The sequence below is a fragment of the Electrophorus electricus genome, chromosome 19, assembly GCF_041902795.1.
Source record: "Electrophorus electricus isolate QZ-2024a chromosome 19, ASM4190279v1, whole genome shotgun sequence".
NCBI lineage: Eukaryota > Metazoa > Chordata > Actinopteri > Gymnotiformes > Gymnotidae > Electrophorus > Electrophorus electricus.
The window spans coordinates 16,552,468-16,579,159 of NC_137515.1; the positions used below are offsets into that span (position 1 = coordinate 16,552,468).

The window sequence follows — 26,692 nt, forward strand, 5'->3', positions numbered from 1 at the left end:
CACACTGCCTAACAATGTAATGCTTCCAGCTACTGTGTTATCACATTTCATCAAAAAATCAAGTTCCTGGTTATAAAATCTAATAAGCTCAACTGAAAAGCAGTCACACAGAGAAGTGTTTCTGGAACAGTTTAAAGATTTTTGTCTCGCAGCAACCAAATAGCTCTGACTGGGAAGTTCTTAGTTAGGAACTACTACAAAGTGGCTGCGTAAAGTCTACCCACACACACAGCAAATATGTTTAAACATATATTTTTAAATGCATTTCACATTTTTAACATGTATGTGTACATAAAGAAGTTTCCTCTTTGCCACTTCTGCAAATAAGCTATTTGAACTAAGTGCAGATATTTCTTTAGTGATCATTACTTGATAGCTTTACTTTATTTTATGGCTTTAATGGTAAAGGTTGTCAGTTAACTGTGATCAACATGACTACATATTCTGATGGGCACTATAGTATAGTAAAGGTCTTCTTAAATACTGAGATACTGACCATATTAGTTTAAAGTCATAGATTGAAATAATACCTATACTACCTGTTTTATCTACTCTGTCAATCCACTTTAGTAGGCTAATTGTCATTATTATGCATAATTATGCAAATATTGTAATATTGTAGTAATGAAGTCATTAGTAATTATATATATATATATTTATAAAGAGAAAGCAAGAGAGAGAGACAGAGAGACTGAGAGAGAGAGATTCAATATTGTAGTAAAGTACTCAGTTTCCGGATAGTGGTCCTTCATCAATTGTGCAAGCAAAGTGCTTTTAATGGCCACTGTATCAGAGACACCTGCCCTTTCATGACTGGAGTACAGCATTAAATCAGGTGAACAAGGTTTCTGTGGATCAGTTTCAGTGTTAATCCACATTAGAATGGGAACATCAAACAATCTAAGTAGACTAGCGCTCTGAGAAGACTAGCCAGGGCCAGTATATCAAAAACTGCCAAACGTGGGATTTTCTCATAAAGCAGTGTCAAAAGTATACCAAGAATGGTGTGATCACGAAAAAGCCTCCTTCAAAAGGGGATCCTGTGGATGTAAGCATCTCATGGACAAGATGGGCGAGAGGAGGATGCCAAGAATCAGTCTGACGAACAGGCAGTGCGCAGTCAAGCAAATCGCAGCTGAATACAACACTGGTGCTCCAACCAACATGTTCAAATGAACAACTCGTCATTAGCACAGATGGTCTTTAAAAGCATACGAGTTCAGACCACCAGTTCAAATATCGTTGCTGTCTCAGAAAAACAGAAAGGCAAGATTCCAGTGGGCAAAAAAGGTAAAAATGGGATCAATTAGCAGGGAAAAACATCACCTGGTCAGATGAATCCAGGTTTCCGTTGCACCATGCTGATGTGAGGATCAGAATTTGGCAAAGGCAGCATGAACTGATGAGTCCTTCCTGTCAGGGGTCAACAGTTCAGGCTGGTGGAAGTGGAGTGATGGTGTGGGGACTGTTTTCTTGACACACCTTGGGTCCTCTTACCAACAGGACACTGTAGTAGTGTTGGACAAACAGCAGTGGAGGGCCGTAGTGATAGACGTGGTGATCCCGAGTGATAGCAACATCAGGAAAAAGGAACACAAGAAGCTTGACAAACACCAAGTCTGAAGGAAGAGATGGAAAAGATTGGAGTACTAGGGGCTGTTACCCCCAAACTGGTAGAAACTGGCTCCAACAGATATCAGGAACAACATCCAAGATCTCGGTCCAGAAGAGTGCAGTCCTGGGAACAGCTAAGATACTACACAGGACTCTCAAGTCCCAGGCCTCTGGTCGAGGACCCAAGCTTGAAGAAAAAAGACCATGCGTGGGGAATTTTTATATATAATGTCTACATCAATTGTGATCAAATGAAACAGGATTTGATAAATAAATAATAAGATAAATAACATCAGATGTACAACGTCTGCTTTGAAAATCTGTCTTCGTGTTCTTGGCTGAAATGAGCCAGTCAGACTAACCACATCCATTGATTTTGCTCTGAAAACCTGGAGGAGATGGATCAGAGGCACCACCCATCCCTAGTCCCACCCCTAGCTTCTCCCTGTGATGTCTTTGAGGTTAATGGAGTCGATGGGCTGGATAATGCTGGGCAGAGGGGATGTGGTGGAGAAACACTACTTGTGTCAGCCACAGCAGCAGAATGTGTTGTGTCCATGCGGATGTCTAATGGAGCCCAAAGGGCAAACGGTGCTTCACGGGGATTGATGTAATGACTATGACCTCCCTACACCCTCTCCTACAACTCTGGCTGGACAACAGGAGAAGACTGGGCTTGTGAATTGCAGGAGTGTAGGAGTCAAGTGACCAAATAGAGTGTGGTCACTCAACAGACACAGACAGAAAGAGAGACAGACAGACAGAAAGAGAAAGAGAGAGGGAGAGAGGGAGAGAGAGATAGGCATGATGGATTTTTGCTTATGAGAGATTAGCCTGAGTATTGACTGGAGGTAAACTCAAAAGACCCTGCGTTTACCATGGTTTGAGGAGGAGAAATATATGATGCTGACTAAAGGATCAAGGAAATGGAAACAAATGTTATTTTTGTCTGTCCAGTGGTGTGATGTCAAAGAAAACTGCATCTTCTTATGTGTGGTCTTTGATCCTCTGTAGAGAGCCTTCTCACCTTTACTAATGTTGTGTCTGGAATATTTAAAAGCCCATTACTGCGTGTGGTTAACCTGCCCTAAAAATAATCAATAGCAACAAACACAGCTGAACACAGTGAGTATCTGTAAGGGGCATACACAACCTAATTATGTATTCTAAATTATTTTTAAATTCACTATTTTTATTTTTTATGAACTAAATCCAGAAAGTGATTGCAGATGTAAGTGGCTACGTACTATACAAAAAAATAAATGAGTACAGTTATTCCAAATGTATCCCTCATGCTCTAAAGCGTTAAAAAAATGAAGGGCATGAACAATGTGGTGGAAGAAACAAATCTCTTCCGGTAGTGAAACGTGCTTCAGCGGGTGCCATCTGTGACATCTTCTACGTGCTCTGATGTAGCGACTGCTGAAAGTGAAGAGAAAGATTCACTGGACAGCGGATTGATGCTTCAGGAAAGTCACACGGTGCATAAAGAACCTGATTTCATCCCTCCAGAAAAATGCTATTTGTGTTTTTCATGATTTGATACGAAGAGCGGACCGCACTATTTCACCTGGGGCAGTCCATTAGAAATAGGTGGTGGTGATAAGTGGCTAGGAGCTTCTCAGCTTCTCAGCTCATTCTGAGCCCTCCAGCTGTCTCGGTCTCCCGTTTGACAGTACTGCAGATGGGCATATCATTCAAAATTAAACACTAACCTCTGTCACAACAGGCTTTGTCATAGAGCATTCACAACAGTTTATGTACAATTGTTTTAAATACTGTCCTAAACTAATTAAAGACCTAATAATGGCATATCATAGTTGTTTCTGCTAACTATAATTCAAACACTAGGTCCAAAGATTAAGGGAGTCATTCTGCTTGCGGACATGATGGAAAGTTCATAATCGGAATCTTAGCTGTTCCCGGGATGGCACGCTTCTGGACAGAGATGTCTGTTGTTGCTTCTGGGGCCTGCTGGAGCCCATCAGAGGGCTCCAACCCCTCGTGCTCCGATGAACACACAGGAGCCGCTGTTGCTTTCACTGTCCACAACTTCTCCACCTCGTCCCCCACCCTTGGTGTTTCTCAGGCTTTTCATGGTCCTTGGTCCTGCTGTTGCTGTCGTTCAGGATTCCTACAGCTATCACCGTCCTCTGCTGTTTATTCATCACTGCGATGGTTAGCCATTACCATTTTGTCCGTCTGTATCTGTAAGTCCCACGGGAGCATAGCTCTGTCATTTTCCTCCACCTTCAGAATTGTATCCCACTTTGACCTTGGAACTTGCAGCCCGTGTTTATATATATATATATACGTGTGTGTGTGTGTGTGTGTGTAACAGGTTTAGGAGGTTTTCAAAGTTAAATTAAAATCTACCTTAGAAATGAAGATAATCATGCTATGAAATTGCATGTTAAGTCTAATCAACCTAATCTCTCTCTGCAAAGGAGCAGTGAGCTATTTATACACCTATGCCCACGCATGCAAATTTGGCCAAAGCAATGATCTGACAATCAAGAAAGTAGGAACCAAAATACTGCTAAAATTGAAATGGGCAATATTACTGAAAAGCAGTTAAAAGCCAGTGAGCATGAGAGGATGTGTATGAACTTGAGAAAAGCAAGCTTCTGTCACCGCTCGTCTCACTGCTTGTCACAGAACTGGAAGCAATTTTCTTTGAGCATTTATGAGAACAAGAAATATTCACTAACAATGCAATTAATCCATCCTTCCTGTTTCTCCAATGCAATTAATCCATCCTTCCTGTTTCTCCAATGGACATTACAGCCTGAGTGTAAATCTCTCTCTCTCTCTCATGTCATGAATTAGGGGAACGAGTAAATGGATACACCTTTTTTCAATCTCTAATGCTGTAAGCTGTAATGCTGTAAGCTGTAATGTTATAAGCTGCAACTGTATCCCACTGACACAGCCGCATTCGAAACCACAAAGGAAACATTTCCACATGTATGGTCTTGGATCCTCTTCAATGACCCCTACTGCTTTTTGTCTTTATCTGTTTAGCAATGTTATATCTGTAATTTGATATGTAGAAGAACATTGCTAAGTGTGGTTCACCAAACTAAAAACAATCAATAATAAGACACTGCTGAACACACTGAGTATCACAGTCTCTGTATGTGGCATTTACTTTCATGATTTTGCAAATGTAATGGGGAAATATATGGCAAAATATTTTGAATCCCATCCACTATATAGTATTTTCCTTATTATTCTCTCTCTCTCTCTCTCTCTCTCTCTCTCTCTCTCTCTCTCTCTCGCTCTCTCTCTCTCACACACACACATACACACACACACAGACACACATGCACACACACGTACACACAGACACACAGACACACACACACACACACAGACACACACACACACACACCTTTCCTGTGGTGTTTCTGAATTAAGTTTTTGTCATATCTTCAGGCTCTCCCAGCTGAACACACAAGCATCCAGTGAGAAGGTCATTTTCACAACTCTCTCTCTCTCTCTCTCTCTCTCTCTCTCTCTCTTTCTCTCTCTCTCTCCACTGCAGACGTGATGAAAATTGTGGCTGGGATTTTTTTTTTCTAGCGTTGACCCGAGGCGAGGGAGCAGGTGGAAATATAGATGGGCACATGGAGCAGGCTGTCACCACCCTGGAGCATCGGATCAATAAAGCTACGAGTGCACCTGATTACGGTCACTAAGCACAACCCTTCTTCCCCAGCACGTCCCCACACGGCAGCAGCTAATCGGTGACTGTGTGTGCTCTGTGGGTGCCCTACGTTCCAAATTAGTGCCAGTCGCTGACCGTTCACTCCTCTGATGCGCTGGGGTATCCACGGTGACACGCAAGGCCAACGTGGCGTAGTGACAGCCTTGCCATTCCCATAACTCAGGTTAATGTTTATCTAATAGGTCTTGTTCCAGATCTGAACATGTTCCTTCCAACAGCAACACGACCGTTCTGCCCTTCTGACCTATTAGCATTAACTGTGGATAGGTTAGACAGCTTAGGCAGGTCCAACCAGCATTACGAATGTTAGTGTAATTACCAATTAAGAATTTTATCATAAATTAAGTAATTTTTTATATTGGCAGCATTAAAACTTTATCAAAATGATTTCCCTCCAGGCTATATGTGTAGTATATAAAGTTTTACATCTAACCTTACTTCTAAGAGTCCTTGTCTCTTATACATTGTATGGGATGTGGTTTAACAAAACCAGTGTAACTTGTTTACACATTCATTTACAGGTTAGTTTATGTAAATGTTCCAGAAACTGGTCCATCATGTATATATTATATGGATGTACTGTATACATACTTATGTGATCAGCAGCAATGTCCAAACTGCCCAGTAGGCAGAAAATAAGAGGCATAGACTATATAGAAATTTAAATGAAGTTGAAATAAAGACACTTGTGAAATTTGTCCTTTTGGGCAGGACAGAAAAACAGTGCAGTTGTCAAAGTTTGTCAAAGTTCTACATCTAGAATGGAAAAGGAAGCTACTGTGAACGTGCTGGAGTCATAGTTACCCAGTGAAGTCAGCGTACAGTGCTTTCTGTGTACTGTTTTGTATGGCTTACACTTGAAAGCAATTTCGCATCAAAGACCCATCACCTTTGCACACACACATACGGCATAACCTGTCAGCAGAGACGGATAATGTCGTAAGGAACATGCTCAAACAGTTCTGCCCAGTAAGAATCTTCTGCACAATTAAAGAATAATGCACAAAATCCTGGGGAAATGAACAAATATGCCTAAATAATTCATGGCAAATGGTTTGTTGTATTAAGACGCATTTAAGTTAAATTTGGCAAACTTTTTTAATTTTCCATTTTTACTTTGTGGTTTAAAACCTAAATGCTGCAGTGGATTGACACCTAAATGCTGACCTAACGTGTCCATTGTCATTTTAAAGAACACGTCGAGATTCCGTTGGAGCCCATGTAGGTAGACAGAAAACATAGTCCCTTGGTTGAAGCAGAAATTCCACTCTGTTAATTTTCAAAAATGTTTAAACTAAAATGATCTTCTGAAGAATAGACACAAAATGAAGTATTCTGACATTTAATCATTTGCTAGAAGGCAGACGTACCACCAGGTGCACAGTGACTGCTGTAATCAAACATCCTCAGAAATGGGGGCTAAACTGTCATGTGGGCAAACAAGCAGGATTAACTAGGAAGGATAATTTGTTGCAAACAGAAATAAATTATCCCTGACCTTTATACAGTTTGTGTTGTTTATGGCCAAGATGTCTTCCACATCAACGTCAGGGTCATTTCTCAGTAATGAGAAAATCAATTGCTTATCTTATATTGACACATCCAGACTAATGCTGAAACTAAAGTGTTACTTGATATTTCTTTATTGCATTAAATTTTTGGTGTTTGTTTGGGTGAAAGTGTGCAGTAGGTGTATGTCCATAATCAATAATCAATAAATGTTGCATACTCAAAGTGATAATGGACAGGGATAAAGAAAAACAGAACAAAACACTGTATGATTCACCCATCCATTTGGTAATAGTTTAAGATTCCTACCACAGCAATGGTCTTTACCTGGCACCTCTCTCTTGCTCTCTCTCTCTCTCTCTCTCTCTCTCTCTCTCTCTCTCTCTCGCTCTCGCTCTCGTTCTCGCTCTCTCTCTCTGGTGCTCACTCTAACCTTTCTTGATTGCTTGTCACATTCTCTGGCTTTGTGGGGTTCAACTTGCCCTCTGCTTCTGCTGAAAGCTCTTAACAGACACGCAGCAGGACTTCTTTTAACAGTCTTTAGTTATAGAAGAAATCAACAAGATTCCTGTACTAGCTCTGAATAGGGACTTCTGCATTAGCTCTGTACAGATTTCTGAATTAGCTCTTTACAGAGACTTCTGAATTATTTCTATACAGAGACTTCTGAACTATCTCTATACAAAGACGTTTACATTACCTTTACACAGAGACTTCTGAATAAACTCTATACAGAAACTAATGAATTATCTAAATACGGAGGCCATACGGAACCCAGATGTATGGCCCAAAGACATTACTGAACAGATTATGTTAGTTATGTCATTGATTAAGCATTTTAGCTCCATCTGTTGATTAAGAAGAGACTTTGTGTACATTAATGACTGCATCCTTTTTCTAGCTAATTAAAATCTCATTTTTCATAAAGAAGTGTTATGTTAATTAGGATTTTCAGTTGAAAGTTTCCACTATAACACTGGCATGGCCCAATAATTCCTCTACAAGTTAACATCTACAAGGTAATCAAGTTAACATCTACAAGTTAGTCAACACTCTGCCCATTCCAGCCAAAGCAGATGAGATGTAGAGAGGACAATCACACTGTCCCTGCGTCCAGCCTTGGTAAGAGAAACACTTAAATAGTTTGCATGTAAATTTAAATCAGTTATAGTTGAAATGTTAATGAATACTGTAAAAATATAACAGAAATTGGAGGCAGGATCTGTCTTCTAGTTCTATGAATAATCTGCCTGATATGCCGAGATGATTCCTAAACTGCTCTGACATGAGGCTACCTGGTGGTCATTTGGTTCAGAATCACTATTGTGCAGGTCCTTAGGGAACAGGCTCTTATGTCAAGGAACCCATACTCTATCCTCTGCCCCCATACTCTCATAGCCCAGACAGTCCACCTCGTAGCCTATCTTCAAAGTCATAAAGCTCTTACAGGCCTGCTTTATGGCCCCTCTGTGATTAAACACTTAAAGTGGACTCTGGTTCATTTTATGGCAGACACCCTCAATCCATTTGGCCATCAGAAACACCCAGTAACCTAGTCTAGTCCTATTGATTCTAGGCTCCACCGTGAACAGCGTGTTATTGATAGGTCTGCTGACATTACAAAAAGGCGTGGGGGTCGGGTGGGGGGTTGACATGAGGAGGGATTGGATAAAATTCATGGTGCCAAAAATGATCTTCTCAGTAGCTTCATCATTGGTGTCTAAGGAAGTCTACACCAAGAGAACTATCCTATTGATCGGGCTCAACACTCATATTTAATTTTATTTAACTTGCGGTCTAAGCATCTGGAATGCTCAGCATTGTTTGCTCAAAAGCGAAGTTGTTCATTTTCTTTTGATTTGCGTGTAAAATGCATGTTGCACACATGGCCACCAAATTGATCGGTGGACCGAGGTGATGGCTTCTGGGGCTCGAGCCCTGCATTTTTCCTCTTGGGCATGTTTCATTTCATTCTGTCCTTCACCTCAGGGAGTAAGGTTGGTATCTTAGCAGCTTAGTAGTTAACTATGGGCATAAGAACAGCCACCATCCACAGTGCGTGTGGCAACTTTGACAGAATCAGTATTGACCAGTGAACTGCAGAAAGATGCTGTTTCAGGTTTGTGACGTGACTAAACTTAATGGATTGCCACAGCTAGGGCTAGACATCGTTATTTGCGGTTAGTTCGTTAGCTAACGTTGGCAGACTTAACTGTGTTTGGTACAGATGTACAGTAGTACAGTAATTCCCACTGTTCAGATAGTTCATAATGTCACATCTGTGTGTTGCAAGTGTGTCCACTGAGTGGTTTCCAATGTATTGTTGTTTACTGTGTGTGTGTGTGTGTGTGTGTGTGTGTGTGTGTGTGCGCGCACGTGTGTGTGTGTGTGTGTGTGTGTGTGTGTGTGTGTGTGTGTGTGTGAATGAGTGAAAGAGAGAGAGAGAGGGAGAAAATACTGTTGTGTTTAAATTTCAGTGTGGCACTGTATTTCATGGATATCTATGCAACAACTAAGTTCGTCCCTGTTAAGAAAAGGCCAGTAAAAGTCCCGAATCCTCACCAACTGCCACTGCCAGACTTTCTACGGCATAACAAATTGTACGATTGTTTACAATCGTTGCGTTCAGCCTGTATGTTAGTGCTGTTTGTTTTCTAATGTTAACAGGCTGAGATAAAGAGGGTCTAATATCAAGTATTGAAGTAGTGCAGCCTTAAATTAAACAGATCCCCAAGGCTGTGAACACACCTTGTGTTTTTCTCACTGTGCTGTATGACATCTGCTAATGGGCCAAGCAACAGCATGTCTGACACACTGGGTGACAGCAGGCCTACAGGAAGGGTGAAATCAGGTTGTGTTGGAGGGAAAGGTCACATTAATGAGAAACAGGAAACACATGACACGGGTTGCATAAAGGCTAAACTTTATTACGGGGCTTGATGGGTAAAGGCTGAAAATATGTGACAGGTCACAAGTGCTGAGAGCTCAGGTGTATGGGACTTCCTGGCCCCAAAGAAGCTGAAAATATAAAGATAATGTCTTTGTTCTGATGAAAGGTGAAATCTGATTGTATTTATCAGTGAAATCAGTTATGTCTCACAAAGTCTGACTGTATTTATCAGTGAAATCAGTTATGTCTCACAAAGTACATGCATGAAGAACATATATATATATATATATATATATATATATATATATATGAATGTATGTGTATATATAATTTTTTTCCTGTCGTTTTTTCGGTGACACTACTTAGAAAACCAATGTTTACTGTCCAACCTGCACTTAGGAATGTCGAAGATTCAAACCCCTAACGTTGGTAAGCGGCTGAATTCTAAAAGTGATTCGACTACATCTCTGTGCTCTCGGAGATCAGCTGCCCACTCGCTAAAGAAGCCCAATGCGCTAATTAGCAAATCTGTGATTGCGCTTCAGTCCTCTGACTTCTTGTCACCACAACGTTACCCAGACGGCTAAATATAAAGGACGACGATGCGGTAAAAAGCGAAAACTTTCACGGGTTGGTCATTCAGATATGAATATGGGTTCACTATACGAAGATGCACCGGAGATGAAAATGCAGTTTAGGAATGCGATTATTTGTAACAAATTAAGTATTTCCTAAATTAGTGACATGCACTAAAAGACTAATTTCTAATGTTTATTAATAACATCATGGGCTTGTGGATTTATACCAACCACTGAGCTAAATTTCACTGTGTTTATATATATTAATTATTGGGAAATAATTTATTAATTTGGTTAAAATAAATATAGTATTCTTAAATTGAACAAACAAGGGTAACAAGGGTATTAATGCCAGGATGCTTCTTCAAAGATATGTCAAAATAGGAAACAATCATAGAAAAATATTATTAATTTCTCCCACATAACTGATCATGACTGCCTTGACTGATTCGTTAGCACAGATGGATGAATCGCAGAGACAGGTAATATTTCAGTATAGACAGAGTGTGCAGGGTCACAAAAGAGCCTTCTACCCATGGCCCTAATCCTCCTCCATCTTTTGGGAGGACTTACCCTTTGACTCTGATCTGGGACCAGCCTTCCCCTTATTCACACTGTAACCTTGACAGCTACAGGACCGATCACAAAACAGGTCTCTGATCTGCTTATGCACATCATCTCCTTATACATCATATGTTGCTGCTTTTCCATTACCTTCCAGGCTGAGTGGTTTCCATCAGTGCTAATGCTGTTTGGATACTTGCTGCTATTTGTAACTGAATGGCTGGAGTGGGACTTTTGTATGCTCAGTGTGCTCTTGTAATCACTGAAGTGCATTTTAATTATTATGCCACAGCACACGTCAGCTAACAGGTCTCTACCAATCAGTGTCCGGCCATTCATCTGTCACTTAAAAGAAGGGCTTGTCAGAGCTGACGTGTTTCACACAGAAAACTCAAGCAGCTAAACTTATTAAACATTTGCACGTGTGTCTGAAAACGATGACCTCCGTTTAGCATTTAATCATCAGGAGCATCCAAAGAATGGCCAAAGAAAAAATAAACAAAAACAAAACAACACACAGTCACATGGACAGTGACGTGGTGGAGACTATGACCGTATTCTCCCCCGGTTCCACTTGGAGGTGACCCTGGCGATGGCAGTGACCTTGTTGATGACCTTGTTGATGACCTGGCATTGACCCTGGCAGGCTGCATAGCTGTTGTCATTTACTCATTCTTAAGCCCTCTGACTTAAGAATAACTGCATTCAAAACAATATGTAGGCCTACCTGTCTGTAATGTCTTCCTGTTCACGCATATTTAAATCATTTCATTCATTTTAAATCATTTTACAGCCTAAAGCTAATCATACACTAGAAGACTTTGAAAAGCTTTTAAAGATTATAGTCTGGCAACCACTCACATCTAAAAACTATAAAATCACAGATTATGATTTTGCAAAGACTGGGGAACTTGTAGCGTCACTGTTTGCAAGACTGCAACTAGATTCCTTTTAAGATTATTTCCCATCATGCTCCTCTCTTACAAGAAGAAAAACTTTTGAACAAGGGAGCATTAACAGAATAGCCACAGTTGCCCTTGTGTGTGCATAAGACAAAAATAATTTAAATTGAAAATAAACATTTTTAATTTTAATATTAAAAATTTGGTTATTTATGTGCTACAGACTTCATTCTCATCGGTCCACTGCTTATGCTGGCCTGCACCAGGCAACATTTCAAGCGATTTCACTGTTTCAGATACATTTTCAGTGCTGAAAAATCAAGAAAGTTTTGCTAGATTTGTGGCATGCTTTCGTCATCCAAATTGTTTGGTGTAAGGTGGTCTTAAAATCAACGATGTTTAATATTATCATGAGTTTTTAGTCTTGGCTCATGCATATATTGTCATCGGTCAACGTGAGCTCAATCAAAGTGAGATCTCTCCGGCACCAAACAGAAAGCAACACAGCATGTACATCTCTGAGAGACAAATGAGACATGGAGGAGTACATTTCCAATGGGAGCATGATGGGAAATAATCTTGAAAGGAATCTAGTTGCAGTCTTGAAAAAAATGACCCTGCAGATTCCCCAGTCTGTGCAAAATCATAATCTGTTGTTTCATTCTCTAGATGTGAAAGGGTGTCAGACTTTAAAAATCTTTTCAAAGTCTTCCAGTGTATGCTTAGAATATTTGAGACTATAATATCTTACCGAGACAAGTGCAGATTCTTTGGTCAAACCACAGGTTAGGCTGAATTTCTGATTGTATGTCAATTTATGCACTTAGACGCTTCACTGAAGTATTGCGAAATCTCTGTTGAAATGTACAATGCATAAAATAGACAAAACGTTCAAATGCCTATCAACTAAAGTTTGTCGGTGACCAAGAAATCCATAAATATCCATGTTCAAATTAGAGAGGGAGATAGACAGCAAGAGAAAGGGAGAGAGAGAGGGAGGGAGAGAGAGGGAAAGAGAAAGATAAGCACTCTTTGTTCTTTTCCATTATTTTCTGTCAAAGTGAAGCCAGGATCCAGGAACAGCAATCTTATCTTCAATTAACCATAGCAAAAGTGAAAGCCCTTTAACGGAGCTTGTTCAGCTAAGCTGTGGCTTCATTCCCTGAGTATCATGAGTCTCTCTGCTGTAGCCACGGCTGGCGGACGCAGATCTCTGGAGTCACGCTGCACAAAGCATACGTGGCCAGACAGCTGATCAAAGCCTGTTGCAGGGATTATGCAAAGCAGTTATAAAAAGAAAGAAGCTGAAGAGATTTTTTTTCAATTTAGTGAGTGATTCAGGCTATTTCTCAACTGTGCAACAAAAGTGTAACATGTCATCATGGCCCAGCGGATACAATGAAATGAAATTAATTTAGTGTCAAAAGCATTACTTATATATGCATGGGTACGCATAAATAATTTGGCGGTGTGGATGAGTGAATGTGCTTTATTTGTTGAACATCACTGGCCAAAAAGAAGTTGGCATATGCACCGATGTACATATATACTCCATGTTGGATGAATGAAAATGAATTCTATGGAATTCATTCTCTGAGATTTTTTTGTTTGTTTGTGCAAAGTGGTGGAAACACAACTGTATACTGAATGTGTTGTGTTCTGCCGTGGAGAGCAGCCCATGAGTGCTAACCTAGCACAATGTACATGATCGTTGCCTTTGTAATGACTGTTATGTGCTCTTTGATCAAAATCTGGTGACAATGAGAGCACATCATTGACATTGTTCTTCAAGTGCAAGCACTCCAGTGCTTCTGTCAGGTACGTGTGAAATTGTTCACAGTCAAATTATATACTCAGGTGCTCTTTTGAAAGAGGAAAGTCGCACTTATAAAACTGAAAAAAATCTGACAATAAAGCACAATGAAAGACAATGGACTGACATTACACATAAGAGGCTTATTCTTTCAGCGAACATTTTCTTCTAGAAACCACACATTTCTCTAGTTCTGTTGGGTTTTTTATTCCTTTATTAAGCCTTATGCCCTGGCTATCACTGCCAATAATTATTATTTGAATATATTTCAACAACTAGCACAAACATATACTTAATCAGGTGCATCACTGCGGGGGGGGATTAATGCAGCGGACTACCCACGGTTGCCTAGGTTTTAGGTTCTAAGTTCTAGGTTCTAGGTTCTAAGTTCTAGACTTTTATATCATGGTTTAGGATGATCCACGATATTGCTTAAATAGTTAAGGGATTACGCTGACTCTAATGCTTTAAATTGCTAAAGATAATATATTACTCCATGTTCCCCTTCTGTTTCATATTTCATTACCAGTATCATCTAAACCTGTACACACTGCTAAATACACTGTGTAATATGGAGTAATGCTTCACTTGGCACAAGGACCTTTTTACCTTCACCAACATGTGGGTCAGATCTGGGGCTTTCAGGAGGCTTTTTGATGCCAATAGATGATCTCGGGCATCCTTGCTGCTGAGGAACTGTGTTGCTCCCAACTGTGTTGTCCCAATCTCCCTGACCTTCCTTATCACCGGACAGCAGGAGCTCCCTGGCAGGAGCCTGGCAGGCGCCTCCTCTTTCCTCACTGGGGTCAAATCCTTCCTAGAGACGACGTCCGAATACTGAGGCTGGAATGCCACGTAGTCTGCAGGTGAAGTGCCTACAAGGATGGCAAGACTTTAAACAGCTTGGTTTTGCTGGAGGACTTTAGGGACCCATGCTCCGCTGGAGCACGCACCTGACTCTGGCTGAAGTCATGAAACCCAGTCCGCTTGCTTGACGTAAACCTGGTGGGTGCAGCTTCAAGAGAAATAATAATGAGAAATATGGAATGGAAGATTGGTATAAGAAAGAATAAAGTGTAGGTGTGAAAAAAAGCTTATTTTTAGATAAGCATGGCACACAATGCGTGATTTTCAGTGTGGTGACTGTCTGAGTCATGTTGCAGCTGTTTGTGGTTTACATTTATGTTGGACTCCAGGGTTTCATTTCTCACTACTGAAACAGCCTTGGGGAAAAAAAAACGAGAGACTGCACAAAGTCATCATTAAAGCAGATTAGTGTAACTGAGTTTCCTGCATAAATATTTTATCAAAAATTCCCAAGTTTGCCCTCACTTTTCTATATGTAGATAGTGGGTTTTTGGGTTTTTTTTTTGTGGTACTGTGTTAGTTTACATGCACAGGTTCACAACTGTTAGTTGGTAGTTCACAACTTCAAACCTCAAAGGTAATAATAAGCAGAACTCCCAAAGAGAATGGCCAAAGGTTTTCTTTCTGAAGGGTTTATCTGGGATTCAACAGGCCCCAGTTCAGGACCATGGATAGAAACAAACAATCTATGAAAGACCAGGATTCACTTGAGAATTAAATAGCATGTAGGAAGGTCAGGGATTGTATATCTTGCATACCATTTTTCATAAATGTATGCAATTTAAGATAATTGAGGGTTAAAGGCAACAGGATTTTCTTTTGACATAATAGTGTCAGCAGTGATTTTGGGCAAGTTTCTTGCTGAAGGAGGTATGGTTATCAGAGAATTTACAGTTCTCTGTAGGCTATTACTTTATCTTGGCTGTAGAGCATAAAATGTGGAACCAAAACCTATGTATAAGAATGCTGTTTTTGTAAAAATACAGCTGAACTGCCAAACCATTATAATTCCCCTATGCTCTTTAATTCAGCATTATACACTAGCTGTGTTCATGTTGTTTACAAATGATCATGTTATGCTCCTAGTAACTGCTTTGTTAGAGATGTTAGGTAGATCACCTGTCAGTTGTAGAACACTTCTGAAAAAATGGAAAAGAGATTGGAGTGGGTGAGTTATTTTTTAGGTTTTTAATCAAAAGACGTATTGTATTGTATTTCAAATTATTCTGATTACATTATTTTGATATTCATTTTCTGATGAAAAACAGACTTCAATGTCTACCTCTTGGACACAAACAGTGTAATTAGGAAGTACCCTAATTAATTCAGAACTCTCCAAGCATTTACAGGTTCTCTTTTATCAAAACCCTTGTTAATTTTCTTGTTTCTTATTTTCACAACATGGTATGGTGAAGCAGAGTATTTTCTTCTGATTTGAGGGTCTGGAATAGGCCTGTGTTCCCGAAATATTTCCGGCATCACCACAGGAACCACAGAACCGATACCTGCCACAGCATTCACAATGGAACACCACTGGCATGTGTCCACAAGTCAATTACAAAGCTGTGGAAGACGTGCTGGGGCACCATTAAATGCGTTTGAGGTGAGTCAGAAAGAGGTCTTTACATGTGCAAAGGGGAGTCATATACTGCACCGAAATGAATCACACACAGCCTTCTTTGCCATGGAATTGTTATTTATGTCAGGTTAATGCAGTAACCATGTTAGCGTTGTATGAAAAAAAAGCGAAAAAGCAAAAAAAAAGCAAACCCTCTGGTTATAAATGCAAATAGCCTCCTATTGTGAGGGAGGAGTGCTTCTACTGTGGGTCATTCTCCTTGACCACACAACATCACATTATCCAGACTACATGACTTTATACCACATTGAACTTTCCTTAAAGTAATATAATAATGTAGATGAGAGTTACTACTGAAGATGATACAAGATCTTCAGACCAAAACATAAATAAATAAACAACTAATAGATTAATTAATCAACTTTTAAAAAATATTAATATCATATTGTAAAGTTTCGTTGTACCCCTATTTCATAACAAATAATCCATACACTTGCAAAATAAGACTAGGACTAATCTGTGATGGTAACAAAACTGCACAACACACAAAGCTCAGTAAGCTTTCTAGTCTGTTTCTCAGGCCCATGCCAGCCCCATTCCTAAGGGAAGCTTGGGAGTGCACACTGGGATGTGCTCTGAACAGGGCCTGCCCTCCCTGGGTCACTCATTAAGCCTGGGCTTCCAGTCTTCCAGTCTGGGGCTTTCTCCTTGTCAGTCTGATTGCTGCCTCTGAAGCAGTCCTCCCACTGCTGCTCTTTTCCTGGGATTGGCAATAACAGCAGTTCACAGTCAAAGTCAGCCTGTAGATTCTATTCTTAAAGAAAAAAAGAAAACTGTAGACCTAAGCAGCCTAAACATGACAGAAGTGCTCTTTTCATGTGCATAACTTGGACTATTGTGAAGAGCGTGAGCATACAATTACAGCAATGGAGAAATATTGCTGATTGCAGATCAGCACCACCAAGTCTAATGTTTTATCTCCCGCAGTGGGAGGGCATCCACCCTCTGGGTATGGGGTGAGAATATCATCCTCATGGAGGGGTTTAAGTAGTGTGGGGTCATGTTCGTGAGTTATGGGAAGAGGCATTGTGATATCAGCCATAAGTTAGGTGCAGTAGCTGCAGTGGTGAAGAAGGAACTGAGCTGTGACATGAAGCTTTTAATTTACCAGTCTGTCTACATCCCCACCCCATCTATAGTCATGAACTCTGGGTAATGGCGCGTACAAGAGGTCGAAATTAGTTTCCCCCAATGGGCAGTGGAGTTTGGGCATCTGATGCCCCCTGGTTGCCTCCCACTGGAGGTATAGCACAGCCGAGTGGGAGTAGGCCTCAGTGATGGGGAGGGATTATATCTGATGGCTGTCTTGGGAACACCTGGCAGTCCCCCAGGAGGAGCTGGAGGAAGTGGCAGAGGACAAACACCAGGTCTTCTCTGCTCACCCTATTCTCAATGCAACTCTGAAATGGACTAAGTGGAAAATAAAATATGGCATGACATAGGTACTATTTGTTTTCAGTGCAACCTTTGAAGTAGCCTACTGTTTCCAAGGCAGAATGAATGAATGAATGAATGAATGAGGAACAGACAGAGAGCGAGGGACTGACTTTATAGCAGGGATTGAAGGAAATGAGGACTTCATGATCTATAACTCTTAGACTGTGTAAATAGTGTAGGATGCTACATTGTCTATCCACATCTATTGTTAATATGGTAATAATCTACTGTTAGATAGATAGATAGATAGATAGATAGATAGATAGATAGATAGATAGATAGATAGATAGATAGATAGATAGATAGATAGATAGATAGATAGCAAACATGCCTAACTAAACGCGATTGTACCGCTAATCTATAATATAGCTTCCCCTTATAGCTCGGTGGATGGTACTTATACAGGTACATTTACGGTAAACATCAGGTAGCCAATGATACTTGCCTGTTTGTAATTACAGAAACTGCGGGGAGTCTAATTATTAGCTGTTGTATATGTTTACGAATATAAATTGACCTTAGAAAAATTAAGCGAATTGTAAAACGACAGCTTGAAACGTCCGGAGGACAGCGGCGAACAGAAGACTAGGTTTACAGGCTTAATGAAGGGGTGACGTGTTATTTCGGGTCCTTAGTCCTTCCTGCTCGTCGAAAGCTGTGTGAGTTACTCTCAGACCCAAAAATGTAAGTGATGGTATTACCCAACTATGATTTGACAAATATAATCAAATACCTCTCTGTTGCGCTAAAGACATATGGTACTGATTCTGTAACTTTTGTTTATGTCTTAGGTCGAAAGTAACGTTTAAAATCACCCTGACATCGGACCCCCGGCTACCCTACAAAGTGTAAGTCTGACAGTTCATCTCATCTTCAGCTCCGTCCCGTACCCTCGCCGTCGTCTCTGCCCCGTCAGATGGCTCTTTGTCCAGTCCGTGTCTGGTAATAATCTAAGAAAGTGTACGAGCGTCGGCCTTGGATGTAATTAAAGTTATAGCTAGGTAGATTAGCTAGCTAGCTGCGTATCGTATCGGAGTTTTATGCTTTACTGGGCGAAATATTCGCGCTTGGCTAACTAGAGTATTCACTGCAGAGTATGAGCGTGCAAAAAATAGTACATTTCTGTATACCACATGTCAGAAAGAGCATGTGCATCTAAAATAGCCCAGATCACCAAATCATTCCACATATGGTAACTCCAACGAGAGAGCGAGAGTGAAACCTTCTAGTCCAGGTATCTTAATGTACCTAGTATTGTATCGCTTATTCCCCAACACACTTACTAGGAATAGTTTGTTTTCTAGTCTATTACATGTGTTTTCTGCTTCTAACTTGCTTAGCTAGTTACGTATGCTGACGCCAATGCATAGCTAAAAATGTACAAAAATAGGACGAGTCCTACTACAGAATTCAAAGAACCAGTGCGTAAACTAGCTTGAAAGCTGGTTGTTTTTACTGTGTTCATCCTACTCCTATAAATAAAAGCACCACGTCACATGTAAATAAGTCCAAAAACCATAAAAGGGCTTTAGTTTGCTCATGTAGGTCATGTTGGCCATACTGGCCATAGTCCCCTGTCACTCACTCCTGCTCACGAGTGCTGTTTGTGGTTATCAAGCAGTCTGTACCATGGTAAAACCATGGCGTGAAAGTGAGGTTTGGTAGTCGTGTTGATGTTAATCTGACTTCTGTGAAGACGATGTGTGTTTGATGACTAACATCACTTGTAAGCAGAAGAGAGTAAGAGGCAGAGGTGTGTGGCCAGTGAACAGTGTAGCTACTTAATGAGCACTTTGCAGATTTTCTGTGGTTACTGTTTCCCATCTAATCAATTTCCTCTGCAGGCCTCATCCTGTACTTTCTTCCCTTGAAAATGTTGGTGTATTCCCTCCTCTTTTTGTGTGTACATAATCAATAATCATTAATTATTCAAATGCTAAACATGCTTTTGAATTGTACATGTTTCTTGAGACAGTCACAGCAAATGGTACTTCCTCCTCAGAGCCTACTTAATGACCTCAGTTTACATTTGTTCCCATAAAACCTATAATTGATTTGTGAACTGTAAGTGCATAAAAAATTGGTGCTATTAAGGCACTTGACTGGGATGTTGACGAGTACTGCAGTTCATATCCCTCGTAAGAAGGTGAGGGAAGGTCAGTAGGCCAGGTTTGCAGTGGCTTGCGCATACCTTAAGCCTAGCTACCCTTGTAGAGTGTTTCACCTTTCATTCCAGATTTTTTGGTTTGGATTGTGAATGAGGATATAAAGGTAAACTAAAGCACCTCTCTTTCAAATGGAACAAAATCTGGGTAAAAAAAAAAAACCAACCTTGCCGTTGCCCACAGTGTGCACTATGTTTTATTTTAGGTGGAGTAACCAATTATTGGTATGTTTAATTCTTGCAGTGAATGTTCTTTGTTTGATGAGTTCTTTCTGAAAGCAAGCCTCCCATACTGGCCAGTACTCTGCATGTTCAGCAGTGCAGCCCTACAGTCTTGTAAACTAGAGGAACAGCAAAGTCTACTCAAGTCTCGCAGAACCAAATGACCACATTGGCTCCATGCTTTCATCTAAAATGACTATTATGGACGTGCCCATGAATGAGGAGGTCTGAGGCAGCTGGTTTGGTGTAGATCAACATTTTTGGTCTATAACACAAATGATCACAAATCTCTGTACTGTACACTGTTAAATATGCCATTGGAAGCATGCTGCTTACTTAAGAACTGGGCCTGGGCCAAAACGTGTTCTGCTCTAGACTCTTTCCTAGTTCAGGAGAAAGTACTGTAGCTCTGACCACCGGATTTAAGAACCTATGAGCAGTAGCCAACAGACGGTGAGTCAGTGTGTAATGTTAGCACAGAACAGATTTTGGTGTCTGTTGTGAGTGTTCGAATTATAAATCAGCATAAATTAACTGAGTTGGGCAATCCTTATGTAGGATAGATTTATAAAACAAGTGACTAAAAAGCTTTTTAATATTCTAAGTGTGGACTTAGCTTGCCCAATAACTGCCTGTCCTTTTCTACTAGGTTCAAGCTATTCTCTTTCAGGGAAGCATGCTTCGATCATTTTGAGAACACTTCACTAATTACTTGGCATTGTGTTGGTGCTTTATCTTAATGTCTTTCATTTCATGTTGTGTTTCAGATTAAGTGTGCCTGATAGCACACCATTCACAGCCGTGTTGAAATTTGCAGCAGAAGAGGTGAGATGGTTATGCCTGCCCAGTTCTCCTCCTGCAGATCTACTGCCCTGCTGCTGACTAGTTATAAGCAGCCCGACCGTAATATATTTCAGATCGGTTGTGTTTGCGAGACTGGATGTCTGAGATTGGATGAAGTTTGGGGCCTCTGTAGATCTCCAGGCCTGGATGGGGGGTGGGGGGGGGGGGTTGGGTGATCTTACTTGCGTGCTCTCGCGCTCTCTCTCTCATTCCATTGTCTTATTAATTTGTCACATTAAATGCCATCATTTTGGGCTTGATTGCTGCCTTATATAAAGGCTGATGGCTTTGTGCCTTTGCTGTAGGTGCAGCAGTGGGTCCCTCCTTTTTCCTCCATTCTTCACCCTTTTTCCCCTCTTCGCTGTGTTCTCGTCTTTTGTCACGTTTTGTTTTAATTATTTTCTCTCCTTCTCTTTGCCCTAAATTTCCTCCTGTCTGTTGGGTAGCAGATGGTACAGCGCAGACAACACTCTGAACGCCGTTCCCGTCTCTGCCGCGAGTGTGTGAAGGGCCCATTATGAGGGAGTCGGCGTGAAGGATCGCGCTCGTTTCATGACTTTCTGAGCTCCCCGTGGTGGCAGCGCGTTGTGCCCGAGCCGAAAACCCAGCGGCTGCGCCGGCCGCCCCAGCACACTCCTCCCCGCTCCCTGGGCACTGAGCACGCCTCCCCACATTCACAGGACTTGGAACGCGTTCTTCGGATTAATTTTCCTCGGTGCCTCGTGAATAAAGCGCTGAGGCTGACGGGGTCATAATGGGCTCGGGGGAACGTGTGGACTGGAGAAGAAGGAAAGGAAAAAATGATGAAGAACTCGGGCTTTCCCTGCTTTATTTCCTCAAACGTCTGCTGTGGTGTCGGTGAACATTTTGAAGGGGTTTTCATCTTCTCTCCTTGTCTGTCAGTCGCAGTCCGTCGCGCTGTCCCGGTAGTCCCTGTGGACTAGCGTGATGAGGCACTTGCTTCGGTTCTTTTACCTGCAAACAAAGGCGTGTGCTGAAAATTGCCTCAGTTAAATGTATTCTTTCTACAGAGGACTTCTCATTAGCTTGACCCGGTCCTCGCGTTCAAAGTGCAACATGATTTGGGAAGGGGGCAGGCAGTCATGCAGTGACACCGTGGCTCTGCTGAGAAATGCCATGATGCAACCCCCACTGATCCCTCGTCTCTCCCCGCCCCGCTCTTATCTCTTGCGCCACTCAACCCCAAGAGCCTCTTTTGTCATTACCCTCATGCTTTTAGACCTCAAATTACCTGCATTAAACGGCATCAGCGCCGAGCCATCGCTGAAAGCCATTGAGTACCATGCATAGGGCTGTGTGTGTGTGTGTGTGTGTGTGTGTGTGTGTGTGTGTGTGTGTGTGTGTGTGTGTGAAGCCATGTAGCTCTTTTCATCTCTCTCTCTCTCTCTCTCTCTCTCCTCTCTCTCAGTTTAAAGTGCCTGCCGCTACAAGTGCCATTATTACAAATGGTAAGTACAGATAAATGCTTTTTTGGTATGTTTTATTTATTTATTATACTTTTTTCTTTTCTTTTAAACACAACCTCCTGGTAAACCTGGCTGTATATGGTGCCAAGCCTTAAAATACAGTAGGGAATGAATCAGTCACAAGTTCCTGCACGTATGTGTTAAACCGACAATAACAGCAGGCAGACATGCAGAAGTCCTGCATCTGTTTCCACGCGGAGTGGATGTGGCAGGCGAGGCTGTGCGGATGGACTGCGCTGAGGCCTGAAGTGTGCGACGCTCTTCAGTGCTCTTTGCTTGCTCATCTGCCGGACTTATTGTCTGCTCTGGCGGTCTTGACTGTTTTGTGCGCATATCTACCACAGGGATGTGTCTAACGCTTTTCTGGTTGTTCTTATGCAGATGGCATCGGAATCAATCCAGCCCAGACAGCAGGTTTGTCTCTTCCTGAGCGGACACCATGCAGCCGGTAGCCCTGAGGGTTTGATAATTACACGCCCAGCTCCGTTACTGGCTTACATTGAATTGGCCTTTCTCTCCAAACCTGTGCCCCTCCTTATAAAGTCCGGCTCATGCAAACAGAGCCTGTGGGGGCCCCAGGGTTCGGAGGAGGGGCAGAAGGTCTCCTGACTGATGGGTAACAGCCTAGTGGCATTTAGGGAGATCACATTAGACTGAAATAGAATGCTTCACTTTGAGGACCTGTATGTAAATTTCACATATTAGATAATGAATATCGATGATGCTGTCTGGTGTACTGCAGTTTATATGGCAGTTTGTTTTTGCCTTTGAGATCTCGTCTCTCTTTGAGGACTGTAGTTCAGATGTTTCATTTCATATGCAGTCTCACCCTTGACATATGTGATGTAGCTATCTGGACCTAAGAGGTGTCATTTTCTATGGTCTTATGTCCTATATGCTCAGTTGAATCATGTAATAAAAGTGAGCATAAGTCGATTCTGAAATTGGTATAAACTGATCTCAAAAAATTGTCTCTGTGGGGGGGGGAAAAAAACCTGACCTATGAAATTGTTCAGTGGGAGCCCTCGGGAGCCCTGCGAGTCGGTTTTAACCTTTGGTGCAAATGGATAATCAGTAGAGAGATGGATTAATGTACATAATCTGGTATTACCAGCATCACACGATGGTCAGTAGCCTGTTTGTTTACCTGAGTCAGTGACTAGAAATAACTTGTAATAAGTCGATGGTGCAAATGTACTTTAGGTGTCATAAATGCTTATTTGCAAATGTATTTCTCAGTGTCCTATGACAATTTACACAATGAGGCAATGATTTTCTCTGCTTGTGAGCACATTGCTCCAAATCCAATAATAATGAGCCCAGTGACAATGAATTAAGGTGCAGAATGTCAGTTATAATTTGGATATCCGGGCTGAGTGAACAATTAAGACCTACTGGCCCCACCACCAGTCTTCAGTTATCAGCTTGCTTGTGTTTTGGCCAGCTGGGTCAGAACACAGTTGGCTCTGGTGCAGTGAAGCCACCAAAAGGTGTTGAGTAGATTATGGGGGTGATGGCAGAAGTCTGTCACTGTGCGCTCGCAACATTGGGGCCCACGGAAATGTGAGTTCCACTAAAGCAGTTCGTCGTGCAGCTGAAATGAAATTTTAAAAAAGCAAAGCAATCAGACAGCCAGCCAAAACATTAGTCAAATGTATTAAAAAAAAAAAAAAAAAAAAAAAAGCCCTAGCTCTTTGGCACACTGCTCACTGGTGAGCAAACACTGAGGAAAGAGACCTGCTTAAAATCAAGAATGGTCTCTAGCCTGGAGGGATAGATGCACCCATCGGTGTGATAAAATGCAATGTACCAAAACGACCAGACCGAGCAGAAGTATACCCCAGTATCACCAGAGTTTTCATAATAACACGTACACCCCTGGTAGTCCAACAGAACCTTAAAGATTTTCAAAACGAACGGCGTTCTTGCAGAGTTCCGGGGCTCCGGTGAAATGAAGATTAGACAGTGTTAGAAAGCAGAAGGAAGGAAAAGAAACTGCACCAGTAAGGCACAGTACATCACCTCACACGCTGGCATGGGCCTAGCTGGATGACTCACGTCTTTAGTGATGGCGAGACTGCCAACAGCAGTAGCTTGATGAATTCTGAAGTGTCGCAAAGCATCTTAAGAGCTTAGCAGATGGCGCGGCCCATTGAGACGGGACAATGACCCGAAACCTGCAGCTAAAGGCACTTAAAAAAAAAATAAAGAAGTGGTCCGTTCTCTGCCGACCCATGGTGATCGTGCATTTTACTTCCTGGAGTCAACCCCCACCCTCACAAAAGCAGGAACTGGAAATGGCGGAATTACAGGCCTAATGCGTTACAGGCCAGTGTCTAAAAAGGATTTCCATTATATATAAACACCTTGAGATTAAAGATAACATTTTAATCGTTTCATTTCAAATCCTGTGTACAGCAATGCATAGTCTAACCAATACTAATTCTTTACAGACTACAATGTTGTTTTTAATTCTATACCTTTGTCACTCCTATTTTGAACCTTCTTTAGATTTAATGATTAGAAAAGTTCACTGAATAATGCAAGTTGCTTTGCCACAGTAGGCTTTTGGATAAAGATTCCAGAGTGGACTGAAGTGCAGTGATTCCAGGTCTAGATGGTTGCATTCATTCTGCCTTGGAGTCCTAAAGGTTTGGTCTGATCAAGACCTTCACTTCTCATCTGTAGCTGGGGTATTAAGATGGCGCTAGCACTGCGTGAATTTCTGGCGCCATTTCCGTCTTGTATGAGTAAGTGTTTTTAAAATGGGTTGCAAATGTTGGTGGTTCTTTTTTTCTGTTCCCCCCCTCTGTCTCTCCAACTTTGCAGGAAATGTGTTTCTAAAACACGGCTCCGAGCTCCGCATCATACCACGGGACCGTGTGGGTACAGGACGTCCCCCCGTGGCCCTCTGACTGCCCTGGCCTTACCCTTCACCTTGGCTACACAACCGGCCTGTGTATTTATTGTCCTGCCCCAAGACACCAAGCCTTGCCTCCCGTACCAGCCACAGTGGCAGGTACTAATATCCATCTCCAGGACCTGGGGCCATGACCCATAACCTCCTGCGTTGATTCATGGTTTCTGGGCACTTGGCTTTCAATAAATTTCAGTTCACCCACTAATTCCAACGACCACCAGTCATTGATGTAGTGGTTTTAACTCTGGCTATGTCACATTGTTTCTTCAGTTGTGAAATGCTATATATACAGCATGCTGTGTAATTTTTATACTATATTCTTTATGTGAAATGTACTGTGTCAGCATTTTTTAACTGGTTATGAGTTACCTCATGTCTAGAGTTTGTGCCATTAGCCAGTTTAAAGGAAAATTTGAAACTTGCTTTGCAGTTCTTGAACAAGTGATCCTCTTATCACTTTAGAACTGAATGAATATGGCCTCTGTCTTGCAGGAATAACATATCTTTGAAATAAAAGCCTTTCAGGAAAAGAGGAAACAAAAATACATAGGACTTACACTGTACTTCACAGAGATTTGGCTTCACGAAAATCGCCCAAAGTTTCCAGTGTCTTGAAGCTTCATCCCCTATTTCTTTGAAGCTCAACCACATATTGCTTAGAAGAAATAAAATATATTGGCCTAAAATGAAGGTGGGAGGTTTCTCAGAGCCGTGACGCATCAGCTCCCGCTGTTTTTAGGATGGATCTGCTCGGATGGCTGGTTACTGTAGATCGGAGGTCTAGCCGATGCGAATGCCACTGTGATGGACTGAATGCGTCTACTGCAACAATGTTTCCGGTGGTACCACTTATGGACGTTTGAGCTGTATGACCAGTATAGTATGGAGAGCAAATAAAATTCTATTTCACTAATTCATTCCCTTACTATTAAATCCAAAGCACATACACACTTCTGGTCTCTGTCTCCTTTCTAGTACAGTATTATTTATCTCCACTTTCTCTCCTTAATCCAGTCCCTTTCGCTCCTCGGATATTTTCCGGTGTCGCCGCTCAGAGCAGAGAGGGAGACCGTGGGCTGCTGAGTCACAGTCTCCCACCGTTTCTCTCCATCCTCCATTAGGGCCGGGCGCCGTGGGAGGGTCCGGGTATTCAATCGCCCATCATAATGGAGCTTTCATTTGTTTTAATCAGACAGCACGCAGGGCCCATTGCCTGCCAGTCATTATAGAGGAAGGGGGAGGGGGCGAGGCCATTATAGATTCAGCGGTGCGGTTATTATTCTAATGTAGAGGGCCTACTTTCTGTTGCGTTTAAGAAGCTGTCACTTTTCTCCAGGTTCGTTTGCTGAAGCTCGCACCCTTTTATTAGCCGTGAAGCAGACGCTGCATTTGTGAAGGCGTTCGAACGCTGCACTCAGTTCAAGGAGTTTTTCATTTATTTGGTTGTTTGTTTATTTTAGTCTTTGATGTATTCTGGTGCATTAATGTGAATAATGCATATACCGGTGATGTC

The 26,692-nt window shown here is 41.7% G+C and overlaps 1 protein-coding gene across 3 annotated transcripts; it reads left to right on the forward strand.

The window, feature by feature from the left end:
- Positions 1–18,002: 18,002 nt before the first annotated feature.
- Positions 18,003–26,129, forward strand: ufm1 (ubiquitin-fold modifier 1). 3 transcript variants are annotated; one of them, XR_003410028.3, is made up of 7 exons: positions 18,003–18,227; positions 18,335–18,391; positions 20,697–20,754; positions 22,202–22,241; positions 22,641–22,673; positions 25,089–25,278; positions 25,672–26,129. XR_003410028.3 is itself a non-coding variant. In XM_027000917.3 (6 exons), coding segments are annotated over exons 1-6 (276 nt in total). In that variant the 5' UTR covers positions 18,003–18,225; the 3' UTR covers positions 25,175–26,129. The 3 variants fall into 3 exon arrangements, 1 of the variants encoding a protein (XP_026856718.1); XR_014118703.1 differs by having other exon boundaries at positions 25,919–26,129; XM_027000917.3 differs by having other exon boundaries at positions 25,089–26,129.
- Positions 26,130–26,692: the final 563 nt, after the last annotated feature.